Source organism: Musca vetustissima, unplaced genomic scaffold (assembly GCF_032173495.1).
Source record: "Musca vetustissima isolate MV318-11 ecotype Yass unplaced genomic scaffold, APGP_CSIRO_Mvet_v1 utg130174, whole genome shotgun sequence".
Taxonomy (NCBI): domain Eukaryota; kingdom Metazoa; phylum Arthropoda; class Insecta; order Diptera; family Muscidae; genus Musca; species Musca vetustissima.
In genome coordinates, this window is record NW_026883415.1 from 1 (window position 1) to 22,276 (window position 22,276).

The following is a 22,276-nucleotide window of genomic DNA, read 5'->3' on the forward strand; positions in this document are numbered from 1 at the left end:
TAATTTTTGAAAGGAGATTTGTTGCCATATCCGACAAAAAATACCAAATTACAGCGAATTCAGTAGAAAAACGTGCTCAAGAACCCCAAAATATCGAAAGTTGGGCGGTACGGTTATATGGCGGCTACCTGATAAAGTGGACCTATATTTATAATTTTTAGTGGAGAAATTTGCTACGCAATAAGAACTCAAAGTACCACATTACACCCAATTCGGTGAAAAAAATCCGGTCAAAACCCCCCAAAAACTGAAAATTGGGATGTACCGTTATATGGGGACTACCAGAAAAAGTGGACCCATATTTATAATTTTTAGTGGAGAAATTTGGTATCCAAAAAAATTGACCTATATTTATAATTTTTTGTGGAGAGATTTGGTACATATTAAGAAATCAAAATACTAAATTACAGCCAATTCGGTGGAAAAATTCGATCAAAACCCCCAAAATTTTGAAAATTAGGAGGTACCGTTATATGGTGGCTACCAGAAAAGTGAAATTTTGTAGGGACATTCTTGAATCAGAGTAGATTCGAACTAAATCAAAAAAAAAAAAAAAAAAAAAATGACACCGAGAAGGGGGGGGGGGAGGGGGAGGTCCCTGTAAGCAATATATGCTACTACTACTAATATTGTAATTTAACAATGAATACCCCTAATGTCTATTACATACGTTAATACATGTATGTATATTTTTTTAACCCTTTCAGTGTTTGTGTCGAATATATTCGACATTTAAAATTACTCTCTTTCTTTGCGATTTTTCGGTTATCCTATGTACCGTTACAATAGATGTTTTTATTTTTGCTGAAAGATAGACAAAACTGTCCGAGGTTTAAAATAAAAATTGATTTTTTTAAACTCTTTGCCTTTATATGATTTTTAATACAAAATTTTAGATTTTTATTCCGACAAAAATTTTTTTATGACACTGAAAGGGTTAAACAAATAGCACATACCATTAGTTATGATAGATTATTCATAAACAACATAAACTGTGACATAAATTATTTAATTTTCAATGGGGACAAAAATACTTGCTATTTGAAATTGAATTTTATATTTTCCATTGGATTTCAAAGATTTATATGAATTTATGTTTGGTTGCATTCCGTAATACGGCATCGGGTAAACAAAATGTAATCAAATAACAATAACTTATATTTTAATAAATAAAATTTGACATTCAAAGGTTTTGTTGACAAAAAATTCGTTAGTGAAATAAAACTGCAATTGCACATGGTGACACGAGTGTACGTAATCGAATAGAGGTACCCTATGTATTGATATTTATACCCTTCACCACACTGTGGTACAGGGTATTATGTTTTTGTGCATATGTTTGTAACAGGAAAAGGAAACGAGATAGGCCCATGGTTCCTTTTGAGAATATGCATAGAATCACTTTTTAAGTCGATTTATGCATGTCCGTCCGTCCGTCTGTCCATGTATTTTTGTGAGCAAAGTACAGGTCGCATTTATGATCCGAATTGGATGAAATTTGGCACAGCTCATTTGTTTGGCCCAAGGACGAACCCTATTGAAATTGGGAAAATTTAGCTTCCATATATATTTTCGTCCGATTTAATGTAAATTGTGCCCCTAAGTCTCTATATATCTTTCGATTTGCACGAAATTTGGCGTAACGTACTGAATTGCGCCTAGAATGATGTCTGGTATGTTTCGTGAAAATCGGTCCAGATTTAGATATAGCTCCCATATATAGTTTCGTTCGATTTCATGTAAATGGTGCACCAAAGTACCTATATATCTTTTGATTTGCACGAAATTTGGCATAACGTACTGAATTGAGCCTAGAATGATGTCTGGTATGTTTCGTGAAAATCGATCCAGATTTAGATATAGCTTCCATATATATTTTCGTCCGATTTAATCTAAATAATGTACCAAGTTCTTATGTTGCATAGCGTTTTGAATTTAATCCAGAATGATGTATGCCAAGTTTCGTGAAAATCGGTCAAGACTTAGATATAGCTCCCATATATATTTTTTAGTCCGATTTAATGTAAATGGTGCACCACATGTATCTTTAGATTTGCACAAAATTTGGCATAGCGTTCCGAATTGATGCTAGAATGATGTGTGCTGAGTTTCGTGAAAATCCATTCAGATCTAGGTATATATATTTTCGTCCGATTTAATCTAAATAATGTACCAAATTCTTATGTTGCATAGCGTTTTGAATTTAATCCAGAATGATGTGTGCCAAGTTTACTTTTCCTTACTGGTTTTTGTCTGTAACTTTCCTTACTGGTTTTTGTCTGTAAAATGTTTATATGTTATACTTAACACTATATTGCTTCTTTCAGTGTGGCAATTATTAAGGTTCATGAGATCATGTCTGGATTACATTAATGTTTATGTAGGGATTAGATCAAAATTTTAGATTGTCATTCTCGAAGACACCATACATAAGTGTTAATAATTTGTGTCTGTTTCCTGTTTTCATATGTATATTTGTGCGCACTCTATGATATGTAAGAGTGTATATTTATTTTGACAATATTTATGCAATATCTAGTCTGAAAACAAAGTCTCGTTGTAAAATCGGCAGAATTTAAAGAAAAATACAATGCAATGCATGGCAAAACCGTGGATATGTTCGCCTTGGCTAAAACTTTTATACTCACTACCATGTGATGTACATTCCAAATTTCGTACACTTAGAAATACACTTAGAAAATAAAATTTCAAATTTCAGGCACCAAAGTTGGGAAACTAGACTATAAACTTTAACATAGAAAAAACCAGTAAGGAGAGTAGTAAAGTCGGACTGGGCCTTTCGGACTTTGGTGCACCATTTATTTAAATCTGAACCGATTTAATCGGTACACCATTTATATATATATATATATATATATATATATATGTGGGAGTTATATCTAAGTCTGACCTGATTTTTAGGAAACTTAGCAGACATCATTCTAGGCTTAATTCAATACGCTGTGTCAAATTTCGTGCAGATCGAAAGATATTTAAGGACTTTGTTGCACCATTTACCTTAAATCAATTCAGTACGCAATGCCAAATTTCGTGCAAATCTAGAGCTATTTAGGGACTTTGGTGCCCCATTTACCTTAAATCGGACGAATATATATATGGGAGCTATATCTAAATCTTAACCGATTTTTTCCCAATTTCAATAGGGTTCGTTCGTTTTCATTCGTATCATCCAATTCGAATAATAAATGCGACCTCTACTTTGTTTACAATTTAACATGGACAGACAGACAGACGGACTTACGGACGGACATACATACATATATCGACTTAGAAAGTGATTCTATGCATATTCTCAAAAGGAACCATGTGTCTATCTCGTTTCCTTTTGCCTGTTACAAACATATGCGCAAAGATATTATACCCTGTACCACAGTGTGGTGAAAGGTATAATTAGGCGGGACTTCTGTATACATTTAAAATCTGATAAATATTGAATCTTGTCTGGCGAGAAGTGTTTTATTAAACAAGAACGTGAAAATGCCAAATTATAGTATCTTAGGATAAATCGCACAAAATTGCCTAAATAGAAATATCTGTTTCCATAATCCCGAAATACAAAATAAGGGCCACTTTAGTGCGAAGTAACCGCATCTTCGCACTAAATTGGCTAGGATATTTAGGTATGGCAAAACGTGAACTATATTTATAACTTTCTACATAAAAATATCTTCATTGGTGGGAAAATGTGGATGCAAAAAATGGAGCGGGATGTTATGTCAAAACATGAACCTACTTACTTACTTACTTAGCTGGCTTATTACAGAACGGTTGTTCATAAGCCGAGCTTAAGAAAGATTTCCAAGCGCGTCATCTTCAGAGATGTTGTCTTCTACTTGACCTTTCCTTTGGATTCGTGACCTTCCCCTACAGCGTGAACCATCACTTGGCCATCACTTTTATATGCCTTTTGAGCTGGGGCATCTTCATCCATGCTCACAACATGGCATAGCCAACGTAGTCGTTGCAGCTCGATACGTCTGACTATGTCGATGTCAGAGAATAGATGGTACAACTCATGGTTCATTCAACGGTGATATTCACCATCGACGCAGATCGGCCCAAAGATCTTCCGGAGAATTTTTCTCTCAAACACTCCAAGAGCTGTCTAATCTGTTGCGCAAGTACCCATGCTTCAGATCCATACAACAGCACTGGTAATATCAATGTCTTGTAGAGTGTGAGTTTGGCCTGGCAATTTATGGCCTTGCTTTTGAGCTGCTTACTCAGACCATAGTAATATCTGTTGGCCAACACTTTTCTCCTTCGGATTTCAAAGCTGATGTTATTAGTTTTGTTTATATTTCTTTAATTAGGTATATAAAATCGTTCAAGTTCTACAGCTGGTCCGACTCTACCGGACATCTTTCGCGTTGATAACACTAGCTTGGTATTTTCGCCATTTACTGCGAGTCTCACTTTGGCAGATTACCGTTCGCAATGTTCGACCCATTTGTCGATATCGTCGGCGTAGACGAGTAACATATGCGGTTTGGTGTACAGAGTGCCACTTCTGTTCACATCTCGTATGACCTTTTCCAGCAGGATGTTAAACAAGTCACACCACAAAATATCACCTTGTCTGAATCCTTGTTCGGTTGAAGGATTCCGAGAGGTCCTTTCCGAATTTAATTTCTGACCCAGTTCATGTTATCCTGAAAAGATAGTTCCATTTGAATTCGTAGCTATCCAGATCGAAAGGGTTTTCCTTTGAAGCGGATTTTCCAAGATCTTAATATTGACCGTATCCATTACTTCCTAATGAATCTTCTTTTTTTATTTTCCGGGACACAGAGTTCTATAAACACTATAAACTTTCTATAGCCCATCCTGGCCATATGGCGGCTTCTTATAAATTGTTGCTGCCATCTTCCCCCTTGGGAAGAGGAATCTTCGTTCGTATGGTTCTTCATTCTCCTTATATCAGCAGAAGGGAATATCCTTTACATGTTTGCATACCTCTTTCAAGTCGAGGTTTATTTATTCTTCCCGTTTATCCTGGTCAGTTATTGCCATTGTGCCCATATAACTGATATTTAATTGTTGTGATCTACTTGCTGACTACCTCTATCATCTTATTATTATTAGACTCTTCTCTTCTCCGGTTGCATTAGTCTTAAACTCAGATCCATTTTTGCTCGTTGGATGCGTGCCTGATGCCAAAACATTGTATGAGAACGCGGGGCGACGGGGTGGGCAGATCAACGATATTTGTCGGTACTGAGTTATTTAGGTTCTGCACCGTTAAATTATTCATATTTTTCCTTTTAAGGGAAAACCACCACCATAACAACATTTTGATCCAATACTTCCAGGTTAAACTGATTTTAATAGACACGTGTGGTCATCCACCATTCCCCATAAGCTCGACTTGGGGACGCCACCTATACGAGACATACAAACTCCCTTTGGTTAATTTAGAAGGTTTCGAATATTGTATTGACCCCATATAAAATTTACTCATTTTCAAAATTATAACATTTTTGTAAAGATATACCAAAAAGAGTGACCGGAGGATTCCATTTCCAAAAATTTTACGATTTTATTTTTTAGTAAAAATTAGCTTATTTAAACATAACATCAACTGACATTTTTTTTGTTTCAAATTCGTTGCATACAATTCGTAGGGTATACAAAACTGTTATGTGATCTTTGGCGTAACCTTTCGAAAACGCCACACACAAAATATATTTCCTACATTTCGTTTTTTTGAAACAACTCCGGTGCTAGCCTATGATTTGCGGAACATTGGCGATGATAAACTTCTGGTAATGACTTGTTGACCATGGTCACTACTTTTTGTGGCTGTCAGAAGATTTTGCGTTGAAACCAGAGTGATTACAACTGAAACAAGTTTTGTGTTCTTCTTTTTAGTTGGGATTTATAAGAAAAAAGTCTATGTGTCGGCTTTTGAGTCATCTCCAACAAAAGTCTTGCAATGCAACAAAGGCTCCACCAACAACAACTATAACATGATGTTGCAACTGAAACTGTGCGTCTTATTGGTCTGCAAATCTAAATATGTATTTTTGTTTTTGTTGTTTTGTTTATTGTTGGTATAATGACGTTGACTGATTTGACATTTTTGTAGGTTTTACGAAATTGAATGCTTTAAAGTCGGAATATGCGAATGATGACACTTGTATAAATAGTTGCAGCATTTTTGACTATAGGCACAGTCAGTCAGTGAGTTTTTGACCAGCCTACAACGGAAGGAATTTGTAACTTTTGACAAACTACAAAAACAACAACAATTTTACAATGAAAGTTTTATTGATTTTGTGCGCATTGGTGGCTGCAGCTTCAGCCGGCATCATCCATGGTGGCTGGAATAATGGTTGGAATTCGGGATGGAATGGTGGCTACACTTCATATCCCAAAGTAATTAAAGTAATACGTGTTGGTGGTGGCGGCTGGAATGGTGGATGGTCTGGTGGTCATGGAGGTTGGTCTGGTGGCCATGGCGGTTGGAATAATGGTGGGTGGAATGGTGGTTATATTAGCAGGGGAAGTGGCTGGTGGTGATTTGTTTGTTGCTATTTGGAATTGTGTTTTTATGAAATATGGAACAGATTTTGTATTTAAAAAAAATAACCTACTTCGATAATTTGGTGATTATTATTTTCTTTCATACTTTGTGTTGTAATAAAATATTGTTAAAGCAGAAAATTGTGAAAATATTTGTTAAAATTTTAAATAAGAATGTTCTGTGTTGTATAAATTTGAGGCGTTTCATTTATATGTTAGCAAAATAACAAATCAGAAAGGATATTAAACAAAATCTGACGTTCCGACTATATGATACCATTCACGACGAGCTTGAAGATGGGCTATATTGGTTGAAGTTAAGGCATGGTCACTATATAATGACACTCACCCAATTTTAGGTATGTTGAAGTTTTCCATTGCATTTTTCAATGGAATTTGTAATAATTAAGTATTTAGTGTTCTCAATGGGTACCAAATATCCACACTAAAAGTTGTCAATATTTGACAACTATTTCGGGTAGCCTCCATAAAAAGGTACCCCTTTTTATAGCGAAATGATTTTTGTTTCATATTTGGATTCCAATTTTGTACAAAGTCTCTCTAATAAAATTTACATAACTCGGTCTTCTTTTTGGGGTAGCACGACACCCCGCAGTATCGGCTACATTTTATACCATTCACCACACTGTGGTACAGGGTCTTATGTCTTTGTGCATATGTTTGTAACAGGCAAAAGGAAACGAGATAGACACATGGTTCCTTTTGAGAATATGCATAGAATCACTTTCTGAGTCTGTCCGTCCGTCTGTCTGTCCATGTTAAATTGTAAACAAAGTACAGGTCGCATTTATGATCAGAATTGGATGAAATTTGGCACAGCTCATTTGTTTGGCCCAAGGACGAACCCTATTGAAATTGGGAAAAATCGGTTCAGATTTAGATATAGCTCACATATATATTTTCGTCTTTTGATTTACATGAAATTTGGCATAACTTACTGAATTGAACCTAGAATGACGTCTGCCAAGTTTTATGAAAATCGATCCAGATTTAGATATAGCTCCCATATATAGTTTCGTCCGATTTCATGTAAATGGTGCACCAAAGTCCATATATATCTTTCGATTTGCACCAAATGTTGCATAACGTACTGAATTGAGCCGAGAGTGATGTCTGTCAAGTTTTGAGAAAATCGCTCCAGATTTAGATATAGCTCCCTTTTAATATAGATTGATTTTAAGTAATTGACGCACCAAGGAATCAATAGGCTGATAGGAACAAAACTTTCTGAAATTAGTAGAACCTAACCCGTGACAAGTTTGTTTCAAATCGCTTAATATTTGGATAGAGCTTCCATATATATTCTCCCCCGGTTTCAAGTAAATTGGGCATCAAACTCCTCATGTTAGTCAGATTGACATCAAATTTTGCACAACTTACAAAATTGAGCATAAAATTACGTAGTTACGTTTTCTAGAAGTACAGACATAGCTCAACGGATGACTTATTTATATTTGTTTGAAGTCGTGTTGGTGGTGGCGGCTGGAATGGTGGATGGTCTGGTGGTCATGGAGGTTGGTCTGGTGGCCATGGCGGTTGGAATAATGGTGGCTGGAATGGTGGTTATATTAGCAGAGGAAGTGGCTGGTGGTGATTGTGCGTTGCTATTTGGAAATGTGTTTTTATGAAATATGGAACAGATTTTGTATTTAAAAAAAATAACCTACTTCGATAATTTGGTGATTATTATTTTCTTTCATACTTTATGTGTTGTAATAAAATATTGTTAAAGCAGAAAATTGTGAAAATATTTGTTAAAATTTTAAATAAGAATGTTCTGTGTTGTATAAATTTGAGGCGTTTCATTTATATGTTAGCAAAATAACAAATCAGAAAGGATATTAAACAAAATCTGACGTTCCGACTATATGATACCATTCACGACGAGCTTGAAGATGGGCTATATTGGTTGAAGTTAAGGCATGGTCACTATATAATGACACTCACCCAATTGTAGGTATGTTGAAGTTTTCCATTGCATTTTTCAATGGAATTTGTAATAATTAAGTATTTAGTGTTCTCAATGGGTACCAAATATCCACACTAAAAGTTGTCAATATTTGACAACTATTTCGGGTAGCCTCCATAAAAAGGTAACCCCACTTTTTTAAGCGAAATGATTTTAGTTTCATATTTTGGATTCCAATTTTGTACAAAGTCACTCTAATAAAATTTACATAACTCGGTCTTCTTTTTGGGGTAGCACGACACCCCGCAATATCGGCTACTGTTTGATTTTGGACAAGTTTGGACAAACTCATAAACTGACGAACAAATTGACATAGGCGGCCAAAATTTGGCTCACATGTTTTCAATGTCGGAGCGAATATTGGTATGGGAAATTGAGTCTCTGGGTCCAAGTTTTGATATAGCCTTGGGTATAAGCTCATTAACTGGCGAACCACTTGACATAGATGGCCAAATTTGGTTTTTATATCAATAAAACTTCTGGTATGGGAAATGGGGTCCTTGGGTCCAAGTTTTGATGTAGCCCCATAATAAACGGTTTCTCCCAAACCGGATACTCTGGACCAATTTTCCAAAAATGCCATATATTCCCCACTAATAAATAGTTGTTTTTATAAAAACAACAAACTGGGATTAAGCCTGACTATTTTGTAAAAACAAAATACAAATGGTATCCCAAATAACCCGCCAACACTACTGAAGTTGTAGACGAGGCACGGTCATACTGTTTCGTTTATTGCTTTAACTAGCAATACCAACAACAACGTTATGTGCATTCGTCACAAAGTGACGACACATAGCAGTGGGAAATGTATTGTAGTTGTCTGTAAATGCCTTGTTGACCACGAAGTCAGGCGCCAACGAAACGAACTTCTCATTGGGGTCGTATCGCTGGTAACGTAAGAACTTCGAATTGTCACAAGAGACATTTGGGTTTGAAAGGTTTTTTGTAAAGAAGCTATTAATAGCTTCTGGGGAGAATATCCCAACAAAAAACTAAGGGAACTGATGAGGATCAGTGGCGAGATCCGAAACTATAGTCTTCCCTGCCTTACCCCTCGGCGGACAATGCCATACATTCCCCACTAATAAATAGTTGTTTTTTATAAAAACAACAAACTGGGATTAAGCCTGACTATTTTGCAAAAACAAAATACAAATGGTATCCCAAATAACCCGCCAACACTACCAAACAAAAAAAATTAATTTTACAGCCACTGCAATGGAAAATGAGGTTAAAACCAAATACTGCTCTGTCCAAAAACCGAAATATGGAGGCTAGCCCTAAAAGTGGACCAAAATTCGTCATTTTTATTAAAACGATTTTCTACCTTGCGAGAACTCAAAATACCAGATTACAGTTTATTAGGTTGAACAACGTGCCCAAACCCAAAATACCGAATAATGGGGGCGCCAGTATATTAGGGCTATACGAAAAATTGGGACAATTTGTGGTAGGAACGATATTCCAAAGCTGGTGTTTCAAGGTGAAAGTTATCATTACAGTTTTACGGAATGTACCTTGAAGCAATTTTTAAAGTGGGACAAATATTGATTACATCGTGTAGGAATTACCGAACATTTGGAGCTATCATTATATGAGGTGCTATGCGTAATTGAGGATTGATATAGCTCAATTTCGAAACTAGCATTTTTGCATCACAATACCTTCCTTCACGCCAAATATAAACCAGTAAGGGAAGCAGTAAAGTCGGGCGGGGCCGACTATATGATATCCTTTACCACTTTGGGTATATTCAACAGATGAATGCTAACAGACGTCGAATTCTCCAAACTATACTAGATTTTTCATTTATTCACATATAGGGTTGCTTCTTACACCGGGACAAAATTACTTAAAATCGGGAGGAAATATATATAGAAGCTCTATCCAAATCTGAATCGAGTTCAAAACATTCCACATTTCAAAACTTTAGTACGTTTTGCAAAATTTGTGTCAATTTTGTGTAAAATCGGACCAAAATATATATGTAGAAGCTATATAAAATCTGAACAGATTTCAATGAGAAAGGCAGAGGTTAACTTATATTAAGTACATTTTATCGTACAAAATTGTATGGCAATCGGACAAACGTGGGGTCTTTAGGGCACAATTTACATAAAATCGGAAAAAAATATATAGGAGCTATATATAAATCTGAACCGATTTTCAGGAAACTTTACACACATCACTCCAGACTCATTTCAGTATTCTATGCCAAATTTTGTGCAAATCGAAATATGTATAGGGACTTAAGTACATCACTTACATTAAATCGGACGAAAATTTATATAGGAGCTATATGTAAATCCAAACCGATTTTTACGATGCTTAACGTGCACTATTCTAGACTTAATTAAGTTCGCTATGCCCAATTTCTTGCAAATCGAAAGATATATAGGGACTTTGGTACACCATTTACCTTAAATCGGACGAGTATATATATGGGAGCTATATCTAAATCTGAACCGATTAACATACATCATTCTAGACCTAATGCATTTCACTATGCCAAATTTCGGGCAAATAAACTGATATATAGGGACTATGGTACACTATTTACCTTAAATCGGACGATGATATATATGGGAGCTTTATCTAAATCTGAACCGATTTTCAGGAAACTTAACACACATCATTCTAGACTTCATTCAGTAGGCTATACCAAGTTTAATGCAAATCGAAAGATATATAGGGACTTTGGTACACTATTTACCTTAAATCGGACGATGATATATATGGGAGCTATATCTAAATCTGAACGGATTTTCAGGAAAATTAACACACATCATTCTAGACCTAATTCATTACGCCATGCCAAATTTCATGCAAATCGAAAGATATATAGGGACTTTGGTGCACCATTTACCATAAATCGGACGAAAATATATATGGGAGCTATATCTAAAACTGAACCGATTTTTCCCAATTTCAATAGGGTTCGTCCTTGGGCCAATTAAGTGACCTATGCCAAATTTCATCCAAATCGTATCATAAATGCGACCTGTACTTTGTTAACAAAAATACATGGACGGACAGACGGCTTAATTCATTACGCTGTGCCAAATTTAGTGCAAATCGAAAGATATAAAGGGACTTTGGTGCACCATTTACATAAAATCGGACGAAAATATATATGGGAGCTATATCTAAATCTTAACCGATGTTTCCCAATTTCAATAGGGTTCGTCCTTGGGCCAAATAAGTGACATATGCCAAATTTCATCCAAATCGGGTCATAAATGCGACCTATACTTTGTTCACAAAAATACATGCATGGACAGACGGACATGCGTAAATCGACTCAGAAAGTGATTCTACGCATATTCTCAAAAGGAACCATGTGTCTATCTCGTTTCCTTTTGCCTGTTACAAACATATGCACAAATACATAATACCCTGTACCACAGTGTGGTGAAGGGTATAAAAATACCGAAAATGAGTAGGTATCATTATATTCACCACACTGTGGTGCAGGGTATTATGTCTTTGTGCATATGTTTGTAACAGGCAAATGGAAACGAGGTAGACACATGGGTCCTGTTTACAATATGCATGGTCGATTTATGCATGTCCGTCCGTCCGTCTGTCTGTCCATGTATTTTTGTGAACAAAGTACAGGTCGCATTTATGATCCGATTTGGATGAAATTTGGCATAGGTCACACTTTGGCCCAAGGACGAACCCTATTGAAATTGGGAAAAATCGGTCCAGATTTAGATATAGCTCCCATATATATTTTCGTCTGATTTAATGTAAATGGTGTACCCATGTCCATATATATCATTCGATTTGCACGAAATTTGGCACAGCGTAATTAATTAGGTCTAGAATTATGTGTGTTAAGTTTCGTGAAAATCGGTTCAGATTTAGATATAGCTCCCATATATATTTTCGTTCGATTTAAGGTAATTGGTGCACCAAAGACCCTATATATCTTTCGATTTGTACGAAATTGGACATAGCGTACTGAATTGCGTCTATAATAATGTGTGCAAAGTTTCGTGAAAATTGGTTCAGATTTAGATATAGCTCCCACATATATTTTCATCCGATTTTAGGTAATTGGTGCACCAACATCTCTGAAAAACATTCGATTTGCACCAAATTTGTCATAGCGTACTAAATTAAGGCTAGAATGATGTTGCTAAGCTTCTGAAAAGATTCATAGCTAGGCCGATTTACACAACGTACTGATGTAATACAAATTAATCTCTAGCAAGTTACCCTGAAATCGGGTATGTTAGGATACATATGTAGAATATACCCAAAGTGGTGAAGGGTATCATATAGTCGGCCCAGTCCGACTTTACTACTTTCCTTACTGGTTTTATCTCGATATCTTACGAAGGTTGAATGATTTAACACAGATGGATAAATCGGTTAATTTGTCTTAGAATTCCATACTTTTGAAACCCCCTCCTATATTTATAATTTTTATTGGAGATGTTTGGTTTCCAATAAGAACACAAACAGCCAAATTACAGCGAATTCGGTTGAAAAACATGCTCGAAACCCTCAAAATTCCGAAAGTTGGAGGTACCGTTATATGTGACCTACCAGAAAAAGTTGATCTATATTTAGAATTTTTAGTGGAAAAATTTAGTACCCAATAACATATCAATCTACCAAATTTCAGTGAATTCGGTTCAAAAACGTACTCACAACCCCAAAACACCGAAAATTGGGGGATAAAAATAATAATTATTTTGTCTTTTCTGTGAGATTTGTTACATAATACCAGATTACAGCGAATTCCTTTGAAAAACGCTTTCAAGAACTCCAAAATGTCGAAAATTGTGGGGTACTCTTATATGGGGGCTACTCGAAAAAGTTATCCTATATTTATAATTTTTATTGGAAATATTTGCTACCCAATAAGAATTCAAGTACTAAAATATAGCCCAATCGATCAAAAATACGATACGAAGCCCAAAATATCGAAAATTATGGGGTACCTTTATATGAGAGCTATGCCTAAACGCGGACCTATATAGCCCACCTATGAACTTGACCTGCATGTAGACAAAAGACAATTCTATGCAAAATGTAGGCAATCTATCTTAATTCGTTCAGAGGTTAGAGTAATTACAACATGCAGACGGACGGAAATGCTTACTTTATAGGGTAGGAAATGATTATTTCGATGAAGTACAAACGGTTTTTATTTGCCAGGATGTTATTATTATCGGGGAAAATGAACTACCAAATTAGAGACCCGGTTATAAAGACTGTACACAAATGTATGCTGTGAAAATCATCTCTATGATATATTTTGCAAATACTTGCCAAATATTGAAATACTTTTAAGCATATTAAGATAATTTCCCTCTGTAGATACTCAATGATCTAATGTGAGAAAAATCAATTAATAGTAGAATCATCCTTTCACTTCAAAATACACACACAAACACAAATTAATTTAACTAAATGACCATAACAATTGATACAAGTTGTCTACTTAGCGCATGACTTCATTGTGGGTAGCATCTGTGGTAATCCACTTATTTCAAGGTTAATTTTATTTAACTACTTTTTTAGTTTTACACAGAAGACTAAACAGGAACTAAATGCAAATGCAAAACAAAAAGATTTTAATTCAATGTGAAGCAGTTTATTTATGAACACTTTTATGATTTCATGATGCGGCAGATTACGATAATCATGAAGATGACTAGTCATAAAATAGGTCTCAATGATGTTTAACTTAACTCAGAAAAGTATTTAATTTTTTTATTACATTAAATATTCATTTCTGTACTACATTATAATTTGAAGTAAATGATGTGTGTTTTTATTTGAACATAAATTTATCATATTTGGATATATAATTAAATTCCATGTGATGTTTGAAAATCCGTTTGGATTTTGCATAAGCAATTGGCACATATTTCCAATAATATTTTTTGCACTTTATTACATTGAATTACAAATTGAAATAATACAATATAAATCATTTTATGTAAATTCTGTAACCGTGGTTTACAATTTTTATAGCACCACACTTTCCTAATTTTAATTTATGTTGTATTTAATTTCCCCATATTATCGAGTATTTAATGAAATCTTGTAGTTGTTATTGCAGTTTAAGTGTAATTTCCATTAATTAAGATTTAATTAATTGTTTTAGTTCGCTAAACACTTCTCACGAATATGGTTGTTGGCGCATAAAACTAAAACCAACAACAATGTATTAATTATTTAAAAATTTGAAAAAAAAATCTCTTCATTAGTCATTAATTACAAATCCATATTAACAGATCATAAAATATATTAATTGTTAAATCATGATGCAGATGTTGTATGATGTTCATCACAGAGACGATATTGTACAGGGTGTAGCAAAATTATTTCACGAAGAAAAAGTGCGATTAACGATGATAAAAACCGAACGTGTCTTCGATTTTATCACTTTTTATATCCTCCACCTAGGGTTGCTAGATTCCGATTCCAAGGGATGATTACGAAAGAAGTGTGTCAAGTTTCTTTGAAATTGGTCCAGGTTGGTCTAGTATATACAGTCAAATCTCGATACCACGTACCTCGCTAATCCGGATTGCATTACAGAATCTGGATTGTTACTATGTATATTATGTTTAAACCGCACACAACTATGTAGACAGGGTAATAAATTATTTTGCAGCCCCAAGAGTTTGTAATGTCTGAATGTCTGATTAATCGTCACAAAATTCTTGCCATGAAAGAAACCTATTGTTTTTAGGAAATGATCGCTTAATATTTAGGGGATGAAATGGACAAAAACTTTATTTTGCCTGTTTTTTTCTGGTCGCACTAGAGGCCACAATTATGACCCGAACGCCTTAATAATAAGCATGATTGTTTTGATGAATATCGGTCAATATATAGCGGGTCAAATGGATCCAGACGTTTGTGTTTATAGTGATGCAATGAAGTGAAAACTTTATTTTTGTCTGTTTGTTTAGTCGCTCTACAGGCCGTACTGCCTTGCACACTGGTGTATGAGTATTTTTGTTTAAACCGTACCATACCACGAAACTACAGTTAAAATTATGAGCCGTGAAGGTTTTCTTATCAGTGCAGTATTTGTAATAACAAAGTTGATAGTCCTTTAAAATTGGTAACCCGGATTAGGGTCTGCAATCAATTGCCGGATTAGCAGGATCTTATTGTAATTTCGATCGCTTTTATTGACACGTGTATGGTATTTAATCTCCCTGGTTAGCCCCATATAACGGTACACACCACACCACCTCCCCCCCAATATTCAGTATCTTGAAAAATTTGGAAAATTGTTCAAACTACCAACTGCCATCTGTTATTTTGGGTTCCCACTAGGTAGGACATCTTCCTACCAAAAATAAACAATTTAAGTTTAAGGGTAGACCTTTTATAGGACAGGATTTTAGATTCTCATGCTACCCCCTTTTTATACCCTTCAGCACACTGAGGTACAGGGTATTATGTCTTTGTTCATATGTTTGTAACAGGCAAAAGGAATCGAGAGACCCATGGTTCCTTTTGAGAATATGCACAGAATCACATTCTGAGTCGATTTATGCATGTCCGTCTGTCCGTCCGTCCATGTATTTTAGTGAGCAAAGTACAGGTTGAATTTATGATCCGAATTGCATGAAATGGCAGAGCCCATTAGTTTAGCCCAAGGACGAACCCTATTGAAATTGGAGAAAATCGGTTCAGATTTAGATATAGCTCCCATATATATTTTCGTCCGATTTTAGGTAAATGGTGCACTAAAGTCACTGAAAATTATTAGATTTGCACGAATATTGGCCTAGCGTACTAATTTAAGTCGACAATGATGTGTGCTAAATTTCGTGAAAATCGGTTCAGATTTAGATATAGTTCCCATATATAGTTTCGTCCGATTTTAAGTAAATGGTGCACCAAAGTTCCTGCAAATCTTTTGATTTGTACGAATATTGGCATAGCGTACTAAATTAAGTCGACAATGATGTGTGCTAAATTTCCGGAAAATTGGTTCAGATTTAGATATAGCTCCCATATATATTTTGCATAGTGTACTGATACGCTATACCCTCCATAGTATGGAGGGTATATTCATTTTGTCATTCCGTTTGAAACTCATCCAAATATTTATTTCCGATCCTATAAAATATACATATTCTTGATCAGGGTAAAATTCTAAGACAATATAGCCATGTCCGTCCGTCTGTTGTAATCACGCTATCTTCTGAAGGAATTGTGATAGATCGCCAAAATTTTTCACAGAGTCGTATTTTGCCTTTTGTATGCATCGGTCCACGTTTAGGCATAGCCTCCATATAATGCCATGTACAGACGAGCGTTGTTCGCTCTCTCATTCGTTGTTCGACCCTTAATTATGAAGTAATTACTTAGTTCCCCATACAAAATTGTCTGAGCGAACACCGACTTTTGTACGTTGTTCAATTCGAATCACTCTCTGAATAACCAATAAATTTGTCCCATCCCTAACAATTGAGAGTATTTATCGAAAATAAATTAATTTTGACAGTTTGAAAATATTTATGAAATTTTCAAACTTTTTCAGTAAAATTGAAAATCATGAATGAAAAGTAAAAAATTGTAGAGTTTTTATATATGCAGCGGGATGTAAATTTTGTTGTCTACATAATGCAATATGCATTTCTTTTCCCTTGGTTCTAATTAGCGTACAAAACAAGAAACAAATGTGGGGCAACTCAAACAAAAAATTCTCCAAATTTTTATATGTGACAGAATGTGACATTTGAATTGAGAAAATATAAAAATGTATTGAAAACAACAACATTTTCAGAAAAAATGGAAAACATGAATGAAAAGTAAATAGATATGGGTTCATAATATAGTCAGGAGAAAGAGAATTATTTTTTCTATTTAGATCCCTATGTAATTCACTAACATATGTTACATTTTTGGTGTAAAACAAGAAACAAAAAGTTTGAAATAAAAAAATCTGATGACATGAATTATGAATAGTGTTGTATGAACGGGTTAATTCATGTACGTAATTCTGAGAGCGAAATACGTTGTTCGAATGCCCGTCAGAACATGGCATAAGGGTATCGCCCAATTTTCGATATTTTCTGGTTCATGAGCGCGCTTTTCAACCGCTGAAATTTGGTACTTTGGGTTCTTTTTGGGTACCAATTGTCTCCACTACAAATTATAAATATCAGTCCACTCCGAATTTACGGTTTTTCTTTGCGTTTTTAAACCGAATTCGCTGAAATATGGTACAATGTGTTCTTATTGGGTACCAAATTCCCTCAGTAAAAATTGTAAAAATGGGCCCATTTTTTGGGTAGCCCCCATAGAATACACCCTTAATTTTCGGTATTTTAGGGTTCTTGAGAGAATTCGCTGTAATTTGGTATTTTGTAGTCGCATATGGTAACAAATCTTCCTACCAATAATTATTATTACCCGCCCCTTTTAGGTTTAGTTTCCATATAACCCTTTTCTTATATTAAAATAGTTAGCTGATTAGTTCCGTGTGTAGGGGTTGTCCCCATATAGGCGTATTCTATCATAGTATAGGGGATCATCGTTATTCGAAATAGTCAGTTTTATCCTACAAATTATGGAAATCTATGACGATTTACCATCGGTAAATCATTTCGCTTTGGGGATTTCATTAAATATTGCTGAAATTTGTATTTGGTGTAAATAATGGTTTACATAAACCTGTTTGTAGAAATATTGGTATAGGTTCACTTTATTGGTATGCTCCCTATATTTTCATTTCAAATATCTGTCAGTATACCTATGGTGGAGGGTATCCAAAGTTCGGTCCGACCGAACTTAACGATTTTTAACTTGTTAATATTTAGCATGAAGGACAGTATTTTGAGGCAAAAAATGTTAGGTTTGAAATTAGGCATAGCACCTTATATAATGATACCTCCAAATATTCAATAATTCCTACACGATGTAATCAATATTGATTGAGGTATAGCCTCAGTGACAATTTTCATATGGCGATCGGGATTTTATACACATGTCCCTCTCTAACATCTGTCGTCAAAATCTCTCCACATTTTAGGGTTTTTCTATTTTCGGAAAAACATTCATTTAAAATTGCTGAAATTCGTATTTGGTGTATATTCGCTGGATACAATGGTCCCTATGTTCCCTACATTTTCATTTCGAGTAACTATCAGTAAACCTATGATGGAGGGTATCCATAGTTCGGCCCGGCCAAACTTAAGGCCATTTACACTTCTTTTCGATTCTGCTTATGCGTTAGGTTTACCCAAAACAATGCCGTATTGACGAGACTTGGTCCCGCTGACTGTTTAGGTAATTCGTAGTCTAAGGTGGTGGAATTAATTTGACATACTGGTTTCTAAGTGTTAAGAAAACTTCTCCGTAGAAAAACTATTAATGTAGACCCACATTTTGGTGTAGCTCCCATTTTGAAAATTTAGTCATATTTTCAAAACTAGGTGGTTGTTATTAGGTATTCCGGGTTCTTAGTGGCTAAAAATCTTTTTTGCAGAAAAATTTCAATAGGTCAACAGGCTTTCTCATAGCCTTGGGAGTTTTAAGGCTTAGGTTGCATTTACAACCACCAATTTGGCTTTCGGCGTTCTTGGTGAGTAAAAACCGTCTATATTTAATTTAAGTGCTTATTATGAGATAGCCTCACATATAAAGAACCGCAACGTTTAAGTTTGTTTTGATGGTCCTCAATCAAAGTGAATAATACCGCTGCAGAATCCATTTTCAGTACCCGAAATATTTTGTAAGCTATTGTCGACCTAAAGGCTCGTAAATATCTTAACTATAAAATTTCATATAAAAATTAAAAATCGGTGATAGCAAAGAATTTAAATTTTGTTTCATAAAATCAAATCACTTGGGTCACCCTGTTAGTAGAAAGATTAAGTGCATTTTACATGTTCATGTTTGGGTATCCAATTGAAATATTAGGAAATATGTAATTATTACATATAAATGGAAAAACGTGGATGGACCACTTATTATATACATTTTAACATAGAACCACTTAGATTCTAAGTGGAAAGGTATATTTGAAAGTAAGCAGAGAGGAAGACAAAAATAATTACTACCTCAGTGCTGTCGTCGAAAAGGGAAATGTTTTGCAAGTAACGACAGCAACAACAGCATCAATTTGAAGAAAAAAATATCTTGATTAAATTCATATATAAATACGATTGATTAGATCTTCAATGGCACAGTTCACCTTTGTAGTTGTTAACTGCATTTTCAAGAGAGATTTTCTATCTGGAAAGGAACATGAAGATGCGTTTAACTGTATTTTTAATGGCGGTAATTTTGGTTGTAACCGTATCGGCAGGAGGTGGTGGAGGTGGCTTTGGCGGTGGTAACCAATGGGCCAATAAACAAGGTGGATATGGTGGAGGCAGAGGTGGTTATGGTGGCGGTGGCTCCAATAATCCTTGGGCGAACAAACAAAGTGGAGGTGCCTCATATGGAGGTGGTTTTGGCTCAAATCCTTGGGCAAATAAACAAGGTGGAGGAGGTGGAGGCGGCTTCGCTGGTAAACATGGTGGCTCTGGTGGTTTTGGTGGATATAATGCCGGTGGTGGTGGCGGAGGATTTGGTGGTTTTGGAGGTCATGGTGGATCCAGTGGAGGTTATGGCGGTCATGGTGGATCCAATGGAGGTTTCGGAGGTCATGGTGGTGGCAACAATGGCGGTTTTGGTGGCAATCATGGTGGTTGGGGAAACAAACAGGGCGGAGGCAACCCATGGGCCAACAAACATGGTGGTGGCAGAGGTTCTTGGTAAAAGTCAGCAGAACATTATAAGGATATTCTGATCCCAAAAGCCATTGATACATGTTCATTAATCTCAACTTTGTGTTACATATTTTTTAATATTTTTAATAAATGGTTGCATTATATTTTTCTATAAAATTCTTTGTTTTTATCTCAGGTGGGTTTACATGAATATTTTGTATCCTCTCTCATAGGAATATTGACATTTACAAAAGATAGAATTTTTATAGAGAGTAAGATATAACCAAAATGTGGACATATTACACCATTGTGTTCCAAGGATTTTCATCACCCGATGAAATAGTGAGCTAATATGTGCCGCGAGCTCACCTATAAGAACTATAAAAAAATGGGTTGAAGCGTCGGGTTAGTTGCCCACTCTCGGAAAACCCAACCTACTATAAAAAGCAAAGAAAAAGAAAACCAAAACCCCCTAATGTTGACGACCCCCGCAAACGTATAAAGGACCACGATCTGCGAATCTGCACTTGAAATGTGCGCTAGTTGTACAAAACAGACGCAGTGTTCGCTTTGACGGATGTACTTAATAAGTACAAAGCCGATATTATTGCCTTACAGGAAATGCCATGGAAAGGGACTGGTGTAAGCAAATCAGATGATTACGCCCTGTATGATAGCTGCCATGAAAAGAGACATCAATTTGGCTGCGGATTTATGGTTAACAGGAGAATAAAATACCTCGTCTCCAGATTCTCTCCAGTAGATGAGCGAATTGCTATAAGCCGTATAATAGCGAAGTTCTTCAACATCATTATCATTTGCGCCCATGCTCCGACCGAAGATAAAAATGAACAGACCAAAGACATATTTTACGAGCGCCTAGAAACAGCATATGATCGTTGCTCTGGCCATGACATTAAAATTCTGCTAGGAGATTTTAATGCAAAAATCGGAAGGGAAAATATCTTTGGGCCCACCGTCAAAAAATTCAGCCTCTATGAAGAAACATCAGACAACGGCATGAGGTTGATTGACTTCGCGGCAGCAAAAAACAATGGTAGTTAGCAGCACCACATTCAATCATCTCGATATACACAAGGCCACCTGGATTTCTCCGGATCGAACAACGAGAAATCAAATCGATCATGTTGTGATAGACGGAAGGCATTCATCCAGTGTTTTAGACGTCCGATCGATCCGGCGGCAAATATCGATTCGGACCATTACCTTGTGGCGATCTGATGTAACACGGAACTTTGACGTCGAAAAGCTTCAAACACAATAGCAGAAGCCTACTCCGCTCATCTTACCTAACTGCTTTACGAAAGCACCCCTGGTCCCGATAATAATATAGAAGCACAATGGCAGAGAATTTCCTACACCATACAAACTGCAGCAAAAGTAACACTTGAGTACCAAAGACCACCATCAAGGAATTCGTGGTACGATCAGGAGTGTCGTAATGCTACTGATATGAAAAACTTAGCGTATAGGGCAACCCTGAGAACAGGAGCTGGAAGGAGCATTTTGAAAAACTTCTGGTATCAAATAGTAGCTGTGAAGAAGGGTATCCTCAGAACCAAAAATAGATGACGATATAGTGTGTATACCACACCTAGCCAAGATGAAGTCAGAATAGCAATCAATCGGCTGAAAAATAATAAAACAGCAGGTGCCGATGGTTAAAAGCCGAACTATTCAAGACTGATGGTCAGATGCTGGTAAGGAGCATGCACCAGCTGATTGGTACAATTTGGCTAGGAGAATGCATGCGCAATGATTGGAACCTAAGCATCCTGTGTCCCGTGCACAAAAAATGAGACAAGACGATATGTGCCAACTATAGAGAATAAGTCTCCTTCCCATCGTATATAAAGTGCTATCCAGCGGACTTATGATCGACTGAAGCCAATGGTCAATGACATTATTGGACCATACCAATGCGGCTTCCGAACTGACAAATCCACCCAATCATGTCTGCGTTTGGCATTCCTGCAAAATTAATGCGGCTATGCAGGATAACTTTAAC

At 35.8% G+C, this 22,276-nt stretch overlaps 2 protein-coding genes across 2 annotated transcripts; both read left to right on the forward strand.

Moving 5' to 3' along the window:
* The first annotated feature begins 6,279 nt into the window (after window positions 1-6,279).
* LOC133330276 (uncharacterized) lies at window positions 6,280-8,161 on the forward strand. Its single transcript, XM_061538733.1, has 2 exons — window positions 6,280-6,536; window positions 8,032-8,161. Exons 1-2 carry the CDS (start codon window positions 6,280-6,282, stop codon window positions 8,159-8,161), a joined length of 387 nt encoding a protein of 128 aa, XP_061394717.1.
* An 11,619-nt stretch (window positions 8,162-19,780) lies between these two features.
* On the forward strand, window positions 19,781-20,296 carry LOC133330274 (ctenidin-3-like). The gene has a single exon (XM_061538731.1). The coding sequence runs from the start codon at window positions 19,781-19,783 to the stop codon at window positions 20,294-20,296; it is 516 nt and encodes a 171-aa protein (XP_061394715.1).
* The last annotated feature ends 1,980 nt before the right edge of the window (window positions 20,297-22,276 follow it).